General features: G+C 46.0%; 1 protein-coding gene across 1 annotated transcript; it reads left to right on the top strand.

Moving 5' to 3' along the window:
• The first annotated feature begins 56 nt into the window (after window positions 1–56).
• On the top strand, window positions 57–11,427 carry zbtb40 (zinc finger and BTB domain containing 40). The gene is made up of 12 exons (XM_080461690.1): window positions 57–199; window positions 1,322–1,502; window positions 2,814–3,211; window positions 4,679–5,064; window positions 6,711–6,909; window positions 6,976–7,353; window positions 8,153–8,359; window positions 8,573–8,737; window positions 9,481–9,695; window positions 9,873–10,029; window positions 10,295–10,551; window positions 10,715–11,427. Exons 2-12 carry the CDS (start codon window positions 1,351–1,353, stop codon window positions 10,940–10,942), a joined length of 2,742 nt encoding a protein of 913 aa, XP_080317816.1. The 5' UTR covers window positions 57–199; window positions 1,322–1,350; the 3' UTR covers window positions 10,943–11,427.
• The last annotated feature ends 2,235 nt before the right edge of the window (window positions 11,428–13,662 follow it).

Genomic DNA, 13,662 nt, shown 5'->3' with positions numbered 1-13,662 from the left:
GAATGACGTTTCCCTGACCGGAAGTGTCCCGTTTGACTGCAGCACCGCCTGACGCCATGTTCAAAAGCCTCAATCTTTATTAGCAGAGCTGTTAGCTGTTCGTCACAATAGTTTAAATAAAGACTCGAGCTGTTCGCCAGCGGAGTTTAAATAAAGACTCGGACAATTTGAATCCAGACCCAGAGCGTTTGGATCGCAGGTAAAGTGAAGGTCGCTGGTTCGAACCCGCAGCGAAACGCAGCTCAAAGTGAGCGTCTTCATTCAGCTCCTCTTTAACTGCAGGTTTATATCCGCGTGATGGTGGGAAGCTTCTGCAGACTCATCCAGATGTTTGGGATTAATCACACTCATTCATTCAACTCATTCAAACTGATCCGCTTTAACATCTGGACGAGCTTTAACTTTTCTAAAATGTTTCTCTGGAGATGATGGAAATTATCTCAGACCACCAGAAACTAAATCAAATCTAAACTCGGACTTTAATTTGGATTTTGTGAGTATACAATGAAAGATTTCAGTAAATCTCTCAAATCATTACAATTAATTCAGCTTTAACCTCAGGCTGAGCTTTTCAATTTGTTGCCCTGTGAAAGTTTAAATCTGTTGTTTATGTCGGACTCACAAGCATATCAGATACTTACATTTCATTATTATTCACTGCAGAAATGTTACCTATGTTTTTCTATTTTACTGAATTTTACATTTAATGGTGATTAAAAATATATATATTCTATGGAGAACTATTAAATAAGTCCAAGTGTTTGTGGAGAGATGAGTTCAGATTTAATTAATCCCACATGGGGAAATTTGGTTAATATACTGCATTAAATCAAAGTCATGTGCTTGTCCTAATTGTCACACTAAAGCCAAGAAAACTTGTTCAACCATTATTAGTCGTTGGTCTATGTTCACTGGTTTGCGCCTCACACTCTGAGTCAGTCTCACGATCACAGAAAAATCCCAAAAGTTGAAGGTCTTCAACTTCATTAGGTACAATGCAAACGTTTTGAACTGTTAACTGTTGTTTTTAACTTGATATACTTTGTGTCCGTTTCACCAGAAAAATCAAACCTGATAAAGAGATTTTGATCTATCCAGCTGGTTGCTCCCCCAAATAAAGAAATGTTATGTCCTTCTTCTGAAATCAGACTTCTGTGAGGAGCCCTGATCAAACTGATTCTTTTGTCTCCACGTAGTAATAGCTGAATATTCTGTCAACACAAAGCTGTAGTTTTAGGATTATTAATGATGCACTGTACGTTTGTTTTTATCCATTGTGTGTCTGATCCAGTCTCTGTCTGGTGACCTTTGACCTTGTCAGGGCTGCAGGAGCAGAGGGGGCTGGACACCATGATGGAGCTGCCGAACTACAGCCGCCAGCTGATGCAGCAGCTGTGGAGCCTCAAGAAGGAGGGTCTGTTCTGCGACTGTACTATCATGGTGGGAGAGAGTCAACACCGGGCTCACAAGCTGCTGCTGGCCGCCTCCAGCATGCTCTTCAGGTACACAGATACACACTTACACACACTTGTACTTATATCCACACCTACACACATAGACATAATATACATAGACGCCTCATAAACTGATTGGAGCTGACATTCTGCACGACCGCCATCTTGGATGGGGCACCCGTAAGCCCACAGGGCTTTTATTTCTACTGAGAAAGGTGTAGGTGTCCAACTATAATATTATTAACTCCCCGAATTTACACACATTGAAAATACAAGCTTCATGCTGAAATTTACTGTATTATTCTCTTTAACAAAGACAGTTTCATGGTATGGCATAATAATGAATGTATAAATGAGTTCTTTTTATATAGTAATCAAGAAACTGTGTTTATTCATACAGATTATTTCTCTCTTCACTGTAGCTACTTCAGGCATGTGTGTGCATACCTGTCAGTAAAAGGGATTGTGTAAGGTCACCTTTCTTTCTTTCGTTCGTTCGTTTGTTCGTTCGTTCGTTCGTTCATTTATTTATTTTTATTATAACATGGAATAAGTATATAGGTGAGTATGTGTGTAAAGAGTTGTGGAAACAAGAAAGGGATCTTATTATGATCAGGCCCATGACGCTCACGGCTGTATGATACATATCAAATATAAATTCTCACATCATCAGACTGAGGTTCACTTTCAGGGAAATGTTGAGAAAGGTCTACTGGTAGGCTCTATTCAGCTTTTCTTCAAGTTTTTCTATACAAAATGCGAGCATAGCTGCTCGCTCTGCGTTGATTAAGGCGCTAACCCTAACACTAAGATGCCCCAACCAATATGGCGGTGACCGTTAATTAAGGTCCAGCACCATATGAGGCATCTATGTTTATTATGTCTCTGCCTACACACGTCTACAGTAGGTTTGTTTGTGCTCTTCGGCTCCTCTGTAGTGGCTCCATAAAGCTTTCACTAAATTATATAGAAATAAACATTTTTGTGTGATTTTGTTGCACAGCAGAAAATCCTTCAAACTGAGTCTGATCTCACAGCTGGAGGAGACAAATGTGACTCTTAGATCATAAAAGGTTTCTTAACTGTCAAAGTGTAAATCAGCTGGGAAAATGGTTAAAATACCTTCAACAGCTGGAATGAGGAAAAATCTCCAAGTGGCTAAACTGAGCAAAGCTGTTAAAAATGTCTAAACATTCAGAAACATGTTTTGTGACTGACTGTGAATTTTCTTTGAGGAAAAGTGTCATAAATTTTTCTAATCATAAAATCATTTATCTTGACGTTCCTTCAGTAAGTGGGTTTGTAGTCCCGGAGTGTTTTCTGCTGGGGAAAGGTTCTGTGACTGGATGTGATCTCCAGGTCTCTACTGGACCACTCGGACACCATCTCCATTGACACGGCAGTGGCCTCGCCTCAGGAGTTCAGCTGCCTCCTGGACATGATCTACACCGGCAAACTGCCCCTGGGCAAGCACAATGTGAGCCGCATGGTGGCCGCGGCCGACAGCCTGCAGATGTTCGACGTGGCCGTGGGCTTCAAAAACGTTCTCACAAACCTGGTGACCAAGCAGACCCCCGTCTCCATCCGCCCCACACCGACCTCCAACCTCCCTACAACTTCTACCCCGCCCTGTGGGGGGCGCTCTCCGTCACACAGGCCCGAGATGAAGACGGAGTTGGAGGAGGAACTCGGTGAATCACAGGATCCAGAAGAACCGCCCTGTAAAAAGGCCTGTAGGGCCTCTGGTGACGTCTCAGGTGAGTTCCACCTGCCCACAGGGCAGAAATCTGCTTTAAAGATCAACCCACCATTAAATCCACATCAGGGATAAAAGAAGAGTTGAAATCATTGAGAACCTGCTGCCCGACCTGGAGCTTTCAGAGTGTACTTGGTACCAGAGCTGCTCGGGTCTCAGGTTGTTGTTTTACCCGACCTTAGACCGTCGTTCTGAGCACTCATGTAAAGAGAGGTGCAGAGCTGTCAACTGACGGTGAGAACTCCTCCCATGGACCAGAGGAGGTTGGCCACATGGAGTCCGAGTTCACCCTGTTCATGAACTCCGTTGTGGAAGCAACTGTGGTCAACTGTGGCCAGAAGCTTGCTGGTGCCTGTCATGGCGGAAACCATGGACACCAGCGGTCCGGGAGGCTGTCAAGCTGAAACAGTAGGCCTGTTTTGCCTGGATGGCTCCGGGGATTCTGGACTTAGCAGACAGGTATCGATGGGCGAAAAGGGCTGCAGCTGTAGCGGTCGCTGAAGCAAAGTCTGTGTCATGGGTGGAGTTCGGGATGTTTGGTTGGCTTTAAAGAGGTTCTGGGGTATCATCCGGTGCCTCAAGAGGGGTCAGATGGTTGTATCTCAAGATAAGCTCAGCAAGGGTGAACATTCTCTGACTCTGAATGAATATTTCCTCCAGAGGTGGAAGGAACACTTTAGCCTCATTCCCACTGCGCAGTATGTGTCAGGACAGTACGGTAAGGCAAAGCGTACCCAGACCCAGGCCCACCAAAGAGTCCAGTCAAAATGTAGGCAGGGTTGTGAACGCCGCTTAACAACGCAGGTATGTGACGTCATTACGCGGCAGTTATTGTGGGACCAACGCAGAAATCATTTGTTGCGGTGCAGCTCAGGCGTCTGAACAAAGCCTTGAGCCTCTGTTCTCTGCCTCATTACGAAGAGCAGCGAACAACTCCCGCTGGATCTCCTCCTGTTACTGAGAGGAGCGTCTGCACCTCGTCAGAAGTCCAGGGTGCTGTGCAGCACGCCGACATTTCAATAAGCCAAGTTAACAAAACAACCAGTGAGCACAAAGCATCGCATACGAACAACAACAAGAGGGTTTACAGCAGATGAGCTATTTAAATATTGCAGCTTGTCCAGAGTGACGATTGTCACCACCAATCAGCAGACGGCTGCGCTGAAGCTCCTCCTTATCGGAAGCGTACCGATGTGCTCGGCACCTCAACGGGGGGTGTTACGACAAACTGAAACCGTTAGGTACGGTTCTTTCGGTACCATCCATAGCTGTCTTTGTAGATGATGTCCTCCTGGTTCCATCACATGAGTGGCTTCAGTGTTCACTGGAACAGTTCGCAGAGTGTGAAGTCGTTGAGACGAGTCTGAGTCTATGGTTCTCACAGAAAAGGATGGCGGGGGAGGACACCAAATGTGGGTTTAGGTAGAACAGATTTCAGATCTGAGGTGTAATGTGGACTTCTCCCCAGAACCTGGAGAGGTGGGACCTTCACAGTCTGGAGAGGTCGAACCCTCAGAACCTGGGAAGGTGGGACCATCAAAACCTGAAGAGGGGGAACCCTCAGAACCTGGAGGGGTGGGACCGTTGGAACCAAGAGAGGTAGGACTCTCAGAAACTGAAGAGGTGGAACTCTCAGAACCTGGAGGGACCGGACCGTCAGAACCTGGAGAGGAGGGACCATCAGAAACTGGAGTGGCGGGACCCTCAGAACCTGGAGTGGCGGGACCCTCAGAGAGAGCAGCTTCTGTACTGAAACACTCCTCTAAGCTGAAGCTGCTCCTCTCCACCAGGCCGTCTGTGGTGGAGCTGCTGAGAGAGACGGCCCACAGCAGCCTGGACCCCCAGGACACACAGGTACACACACACACACACACACACACACACACACACACACACACACACACACACACACACACACACACACACACAAAAGACACAAGTTAATTTAACGTCCTGCGGCCTTTACAGAGATGTGCTGAATTCACTGAGCAGATGGAAAAGTTTTTATGCACAAATGATACTGTAAGTCCTGCTTTTCCTATGAAGGACTAATTCTGCCAAAATGCAGTAAATAAATACACAATTAAACAACTAATTAAATGTATCATTAATTATTAAAATACCAATTTAGTTTATGTAAAAACATATAATTATTTTACTATAGAATTATTTACTTCATGGTCCTGTGTTGCACTGCCTCATGAATTTATTTTATCCGTCAAACTTGCCCATCAAGGTCAGTGGGCGGGGCGAATGCTGATTGAGTCAAATCCATTGCTTTGGTCTAAGAAGTTTGAAACAAGGAACGGAGGATCTGCAGGAACGTTCTAGGTGCTTGGTATAAGATGTTTCAGAGTGTAAACTATCTCTCACCACTGAGCTGTTTAACTAGCAGGACCCAGTCTTCCCCTTGTTTTCTGTTGGTTGCAAATAAAGGTTTGTTAAATAAAGTATCCAAACCAACAAAGAGATCTAGTGTAGCACTAGGAACCACGATTAGTTATGTGTTGCTACAGGGACATGTTCATGTGCGACACCTGGGATACACGACCAAGCTGAATGTAACCTCAAGCGCAGAAGTTAAGAAATATAAGTTGAGCAGCTGTCGGGTGGAAGCAAGACGAGTTTTACTGTGAGTAAAGAGCAGACTCTAACATCTAGCGCCACCCAGTGTATCAGAATATATTCACTAGTTCTGCATCTGGGATCGATCTGGTCTGACTTGATGTGCAGGGGAACCAATCAGGTGTAAGGATCTGCCCACTGAGTTTGACAGTTTGACAGATAAAATGAATTTGTGGAGCAGCACAACACTGGACCATGAAATAATTAATTCAGTCGTGAAATAATTATATGGTTGTTACATGAAATGATTTGGTATTTTAATGAATTAATGACACATTTATATATTTAATTCAAAATTTAATTAAGTACTGACACATTTAATTATTTAATGGTGTATTTATTTATTTAATTTAATCACATTTAGTCCTCCATACTCTTCAGGGTGAGAGGTTTATTTTGAAAGTTACAATAAAAGAGGAGCAGTCTCATTTTTGTCACAGATTTTGTAGTACAGAAAAACGTGACTATTTTAATCCACTGACTGACCACACTCGGCCTTTCTTACACTGTTTTCATTACTGCTTGATATATTATCACTCACTACACTTCTAATACTAACTAAACTACAGCTCTGCATTTTTATCACATCTTTTCAGACTGTTCCACTATTTCAGGCAAAGCAGTAAACCTTTTTACATTTGATTTGAGAAGTTTTGGAAATCAGTACAACTTTTTCAAAATACTCTGTTTCCACGTAAACAAGAAAAACACTACATTTGTGAAACATATATTTCATGAGCTCTACGATGACAGCAAATAGTTTTTTCTGCTCGATTCAGAATGTTATATACAGTGTGTGTGTGTGTGTGTGTGTGTGTGTGTGTGTGTGTGTGTGTGTGTGTGTGTGTGTGTGTGTGTGTGTGTGTGTGTGTCAGGTTGTGTGTGAGAGCTGTGAGGAGTCTGACCCCCCCTCAGTGCTGGAGAGGCTGTTCAGCAGGGCGGAGGAGGGGCTGGTCAGTGAGGGGGGGCTACTGAAGCTGCTGAGGGCCCTCCAGGACGCTTCCTTTCCCCCACCGCTGATCTCCCTGCTGGAGGAGGCGGAGCAAGGCTCACCTGGTGGGGGCGGAGCCACAGGTAAACACCAGCACTGTAACCCCCTCAGACCTGATTCCTCATCTGAACCACTCCTCTGTGCCACAGGCAGCAAAGAGCAGGAGGAGGAGGAGGAAAAAGAGGAGGAGGAGGAGGAGGAGGAGGAGGAGAAGAAGGGCACTGAGGAGAAGGCTGGAAACGATGCTGGGGTTCAGTCTGAGCCGTCCTCTCCTCCGTCCTCCCCCGCCAAACCCTTCACCTGTCGCTGGTGTAAGAAGAGCTTCCACTACAAGTGTCGTCTGGTGACCCACACCAAGCGCTGCTCCATGTCTCAGGAGTCCCAGCAGCAGTGCCCCGACTGCCCCGAGAAGCTGCCCAGCCTGCGGGCGCTGCAGCGCCACCGCGCCGACACCCACCACCACGCCGCCCACAACAAGAAGAAGGTGTCCTGCGACCTGTGCAAACGCACCTTCGCCCACCCATCAGGTGAGAAACCACTGGTCCAGACAGAACTACAGACCTGTGACCAGAACATAGAGCATCTTCCTCCTCTAACATTAAGATTATAGAGCATATTCATCCTCTAACATCCAGATCATAGAGCATCTTCCTCCACTAACATCCAGAATATAGAGCATCTCCCTCCTCTAACATTAACATCCAGATTATAGAGCATCTTCATCCTCTAACATCCAGATTATAGAGCAGCTTCCGCCACTAACATCCAGATTATAGCGCATCTTCCTCCCCTAACATCCAGATCATAGAGCATCTTCCTCCTCTAACATCCATATTATAGAGCATCTTCACCCTCTAACATCCAGATTATAGAGCATCTTCCTCCTCTAACATCCATATTATAGAGCATCTTCCTCCACTAACATCCAAATTATAAAGCAGCTTCCTTCTCTAACATCCAGATTATAGAGCATGTTCATCCACTAACATCCAGATTATAGAGCATCTGCCTCCTCTAACAGCCAGAGTATAGAGCATCTGCCTCCTCTAACAGCCAGATTATAGAGCATCTTCCTCCTCTAACATCCATATTATAGAGCATCTTCCTCCACTAACATCCAAATTATAAAGCAGCTTCCTTCTCTAACATCCAGATTATAGAGCATGTTCATCCACTAACATCCAGATTATAGAGCATCTGCCTCCTCTAACAGCCAGATTATAGAGAATCTTCCTCCTCTAACATCCAGATTATAGAGCATCTTCCAGGTGTCAGGAGCATAAAGATCCATAAAACGAGCGTGAGCGTTGACTGTTGGTGTTTCAGGGATGATCTACCACAAGCGGACGGAGCACTTTGAGGAGAAGCCGTTTGCCTGTGAGGAATGTGGAGCCAAGTTTGGCGCCAACTCTTCTCTGAAGAACCACATGAGGCGTCACACGGGAGAGAAGCCGTACCAGTGCAAACACTGCGACATGAGCTTCAGCGTGGCCGCCGCTCTGGCCTACCACACCAAGAAGAAGCACTCCGAGGGTAACGAGGGAGACGTGCAGGGATGATTCCAACTGCAGCCTGTAAACGTGCTCCAACAGGCTTTTCATATATTCACCCAAACTGGAGCTCATGTTGAATTTAAATCAGAAATTTGCCTAAATTAACAGTTGTTTATTTGTTTTAAGCTCTTCAACCATATTGGCGGTCTTAGCTGTTTCGCCATATTTTGTTCTTTTGTGTGTGTGTTCACAGGGAAGATGTACGCGTGTCAGTACTGTAAAGCTGTGTTTGCACAGTCCATCGAGCTGACTCGTCACGTGCGCACACACACCGGCGACCGGCCGTACGTGTGTCGGGAGTGTGGGAAAGGCTACAGCCAGGCCAGCGGCCTCACCATCCACCTGCACACCTTCCACAGTGAGAGCAGAGACCAACACCTGAGCAGGAAGCTCTTTCTGCTCCAAAGCTCCTCCACCTGCAGCTCTTCTGTCTCCTAATCCGGATTCATCAAACAGAGAATAACTAACAATGAACATAGGCCTTTTAAGCTATTCAGACAATTTCAATTCTTCATCCTCTTTTGACAGTTTTACAGCCGACGTTTATAGTATTAAAAGTCTCAACAAAATTACAATTAGACAAAATTCATAGAGGAGCTGTAGAGCCTCTATAGAGGAACTGTAGGGCCTCTATAGATGAACTGTAGAGCCTCTATAGAGGAACTGTAGGGCCTCTATAGATGAACTGTAGAGCCTCTATAGAGGAACTGTAGAGCCTCTATAGAGGAACTGTAGGGCCTCTATAGAGGAGCTGTAGAGCCTCTATAGAGGAACTGTAGAGCCTCTATAGAGGAACTGTAGGGCCTCTATATATGAACTGTGGAGCCTCTATAGATGAACTGTAGAGCCTCTATAGAGGAACTGTAGGGCCTCTATAGAGGAACTGTAGAGCCTCTAAGTTTTTCCTGCCACCATGCTGATGTAAGAGATTTTTAATCATCTTAAATCACTCTGTGTGTGTGTGTGTGTGTGTGTGTGTGTGTGTGTGTGTGTGTGTGTGTGTGTGTGTGTGTGTGTGTGTGTGTGTGTGTGTGTGTGTGTGTGTGTGTGTGTGTGTGTGTGTGTGTGTGTGTGTGTGTGTGTGTGTGTGTGTCCTCCCAGAGTTGTCTGAGCCGCATGACTGTCAGAAGTGTTGCCTGAGCTTCTCGTCCCTGGAGGAGCACCTGCAGCACATCGAGGAGTTCCACCCGAAGGAGGTGTACAAGTGTCCCACCTGCAGCAAGCTGTTCACCAGCCCCGCCCAGCTGGACAAACACAAGAGCACACACATTGGAGCCAAGCCCTTCAGCTGTGACCTCTGCAACAAGTCCTACCAGGTGTGACCAACCTTTTCACTTCACCCTGTCTCCCGTCTGAAACGCTGCCAGCCAGACACCAATGACGTGTTGATTCACAACCGGCACAGTAGATCCAGTAGAAAAGAAGGTGGAACAGGAAGTGCTCTCTGCTATGTGCTGCTGCAGTTACACACATATGTCTCTCTGTTGCCGTAGCAACTGTCAGGCCTGTGGTATCATAACCGGACAAACCACCCCGACATATCTGCCAGCCACACCCGGCAGCTCAAAACTCTGGTCCAGTGTGACGTCTGCTTCAAGTTCTTCCCCAACGCTGCCACCCTGGTCAAACACCAAGCTGCTGATCACCAAGGTGAGAATCCACACGCAGCTCTGCACGTTCCTGTGGAACACTGAAGTACAGGGTGTGGTATGAAGTAGCAGCATACAGTAGGGGGTAGCAGGATGAAGTAGGAAGTAGCAGTAGGAAGTAGGAGTGACAGGAAACATGATGGAGTTATAATTTCTCCAGATTATTGTAGACACCAGATTCTTCTGGGTCTGATCATCTGGTAATGCGTGTGGAATCCGTGGCTTGTATTCTGATCTGACGCCGAGGTCATGTGACCGCCCCGCAGGGTCGGAGGTGTTGGTGGCGGCCCGCTGTCCGTTCTGCCCGGCGGTGCTGGGAGGCGAGGAGGAGGTGCAGGAGCACATCAGCAGTCAGCACGTGAGTCAGAGCAGCGAGGCGTTCAGCTGCCCGCTCTGCTCGCTGCTCTGCTCCTCGCTGCAGGAGCTGCAGGAGCACCTGCTGGCCTGCCACATCGAGACGGCGCAGGAGGAGGAGCAGGAGGAGCAGGAGGAGCAGGAGGAGCAGGCCTCCACCTCCTACACGGTGAGAAGCACCTCCACTGCTTTACCTAAAAATGTGCAGAGAAAAAAAGTTAGATTTAAAGAACTAAAATATCTCAACCCACTGGAACCAGGAAGAGAAAAGCAGAACAGAAAAAAAAGCTCCAAACTTTTCCAGCAGCTTCACAACGTCTCTGCTCCATCAGGTGATTTCAGCAGAGCCTCCGGGGGCCCGAGTGGAGGCTCCCGAGTCCGACACCCCTCCCGAGGAGCAGAGGCCTCTGCTGGTGGCCATGTCCGGGGGGTCGGAGGTCAGGCCGGCGGGCCAGGTGGTGGAGGTCAACATGTACGAGCTGCTCAACAACTCCGTCACCTTCATCTGTGAGGACAAAGCTGCTGCTACTGCTGCTGCTGCTGACGACGCCTCGCCCTGACCTGGGTCACTGCGGGGTCACTGTAGGGTCACTGTAGGGTCACTGTGGGGTCACTGTAGAGTCACTGTGGGGTCACTGCGGGGTGACTGAGCAGACTGGAGCTGCTACTCATCATCAGGCATTTAGATTTTTGTTTTCTTTAAGCCACACCACTTGGTTATATGTGTGGAAATATGTTTGGCTTCCTCTGCAGAGCGTCGTCACCATACAGTCACTAAAGTCAGGTGTGTTGGAGAAGCTGAACATTGAAAACCCCTGAAAAGTGATGATCAACACACACAAATACTCTGATAGCTGCACTTAGGACTCATTGAAACACAATTGTAAAGTGGAAAACGCACCCGAAGGGGGCGGGACTAGTTCCAAATGAGAAGCAGAATCGTTCTCTGTTGGTTTTCTTCTAAAACTTCAGTCACATGTGAAGCGTCTCAAACATGTTCACGTTCAATAAAAAGTGCACAAATCAGTTTTTTTCTCTTCCATTTAACTGCTCGATGTCTGAATTTATTTACAATTTATAGAATTGTATAACAGAAATCATTGTTTTTGCTGTGAAGCTGATGCTCGATGAAGCACAGATTGTTAATTTGTCTATAGAATGTAGAATAGATATAAATTTAGGGTTTGGGCGTTAATGACTCAAAATTGTTTGCAACTATTTACACTTTAACTATAACGCCAGTGTTTTGTGGTGTAAAGCGATCACTGCAGAATCAGGGGGAGCAGCTACTGCTAATAGCTTTAATAAACAGATACAGACAATAAACTTGATTTTCAGCTCTGAAAAGTACAATCACATTCTGACCTTTAACTATTGCAAAATCTGAAAAGTCTTTCTTTTTAAAGTGCAATCGAAGACCAGATCCAGACTGCTCTTAAAGTCTGTGGTTTCCTTCAGTTTTCATGATAATCATATTTCACTTCCAGTAAACCAGCGTCTCATCCAGACATGCCTGTTCAGTCTGGATGTTGGAATCTGTGCAGCCGGTGATTGATGGAGTTCTCGGAACCACACGTACTTGTACTGCGAGAGGAACCGGAGAACCCTGATAAAAATCCACACAGACAAGAACAGGCAGATTCTGTTGAAGTTCTCTGTTAAAGTGGCAGGAAGCAGGAGAAATGACTGGAGGATCATCGTTCGAAGCCTTAATGAAATTTGCAGTCACTTCAGAGGTCACAGGTTGTTTCCTCACAGTTCTCACCGAGGTCTTCCACTTCATATAAACACGCAATCGCAGACCGACACGACGACACACTCGTGGATCTGCCATGGCTGCTGTTCAGATCCAGAGTGAGTCGGCTGAACTCATGGTCGTCTTGTAAGGAGTGTAAATTAAAGAAACAAATTCTGACAAGTTCATTCATAGAAGCTGCACACTTTTCGGTGGTCGGTAAATTATGAGGGCTGCTGTAAACAAAGGCTGATGATGAACTGATCAAATAAGATTTGTTCAGCAGCAAGTGAAGCAGAAGAAACTGATGCTAAAATACTTGGGCTCCGTTTACTTTAGTGAACATCAGTTATAGCCGCACCTTAACCTATTTAAGGTGCTGCTCTGGTGAGGACGGGGGAACTGTTTCAACCACATTCAGAGGCAACAATGATCCAGTCCATTGTGCAGTTTTCCTCTGGATATGTCAATCCATTTATTTAAATGAGGTTTCCACAGTCCAAAAGCTGACGCCTGTCATCAATCACCCAGCCCAATACCGAGTTCCTATAATCCACATTTAATCTTTCCTCCTACTGCCACTCAACACTCACGTCTCCCTGGAATGGTTCAAATACTGTGTCTGCTCCCCTGTCCTGCACACCTGGCATCGATTAAGTGGAGGCTTTATAACCTCCACCTTGCCCTAGCTCCACCGAGTGGGCAAATATAAAATCTAAACAAATGGCCAGTCAACAGGAGGACACACACAAAGCAGCTTCACAGTACGGAAAACCCAGGGTTAATCCTGAAGTTACCTCCAGAAGAGAGAATCCTGCTTGGTGGTGTGCAGGCACCTACAGGCCTCACTGTGTCTGAAGTTACAAAACAAAACTCAAACAAAAGTGTGACTCTTGACGAACACAAAGAAGCTCAGGCCAAAATGAAGTAGAGGAGTGGCACCAACCCGATAATCTATAGTGTGTACATGTCATGGGGGAATTGTTTCCAGAGGGGCCTGCAGTGCACCGCCCCATCCTCCAACAAAAAAAACATTTTTCTAAATGCCATAATGACTATGATGGTATATTATATTTTGAAAGCCATTAGCTGGTGGCACTCTGGTGCACAGAGCTTGCAGCAGATTCCTAAAACAAGTCAAAGGCTGACTTGTTTTTTGACCCAACCAATTCCAATAATTCTTCCAGGTCATCCTGGGATGTATGAGGGTTGGCTGGTCTTCCTGGTGACTGAGCTCCTCACTGCTGCTTGTTTGGGACATTTTGCTCGAGTCCAACGTCTTCGTACTGCATGAAGTCTGTCAACATGAGCCTGGGCAACTTTGACGGGATTTATTTTTGTCATTCATTTGGAGGCGCAATGGATCGCGTACAAACTAATAGGGTGACGAAATGGGATAAGTTTATACTTCTCATCCAAACACAATCAAATTGACTCTATCTGGAAAGTGCAATTTATGTGTATGGGATTTTCTTTATGAACCGATGATAATCTCAGAACACAGACCTAAATGAAACAAGAGTAACAAAGCAGTTTTTTTAGACT

This window comes from Lipophrys pholis (genome assembly GCF_963383615.2).
Source record: "Lipophrys pholis genome assembly, chromosome: 4".
In the NCBI taxonomy this organism is placed as follows: Eukaryota; Metazoa; Chordata; class Actinopteri; order Blenniiformes; family Blenniidae; genus Lipophrys; species Lipophrys pholis.
The sequence above is the reverse complement of the archived record's forward strand: the minus strand, read 5'-3'. Positions and strand labels throughout refer to the sequence as shown.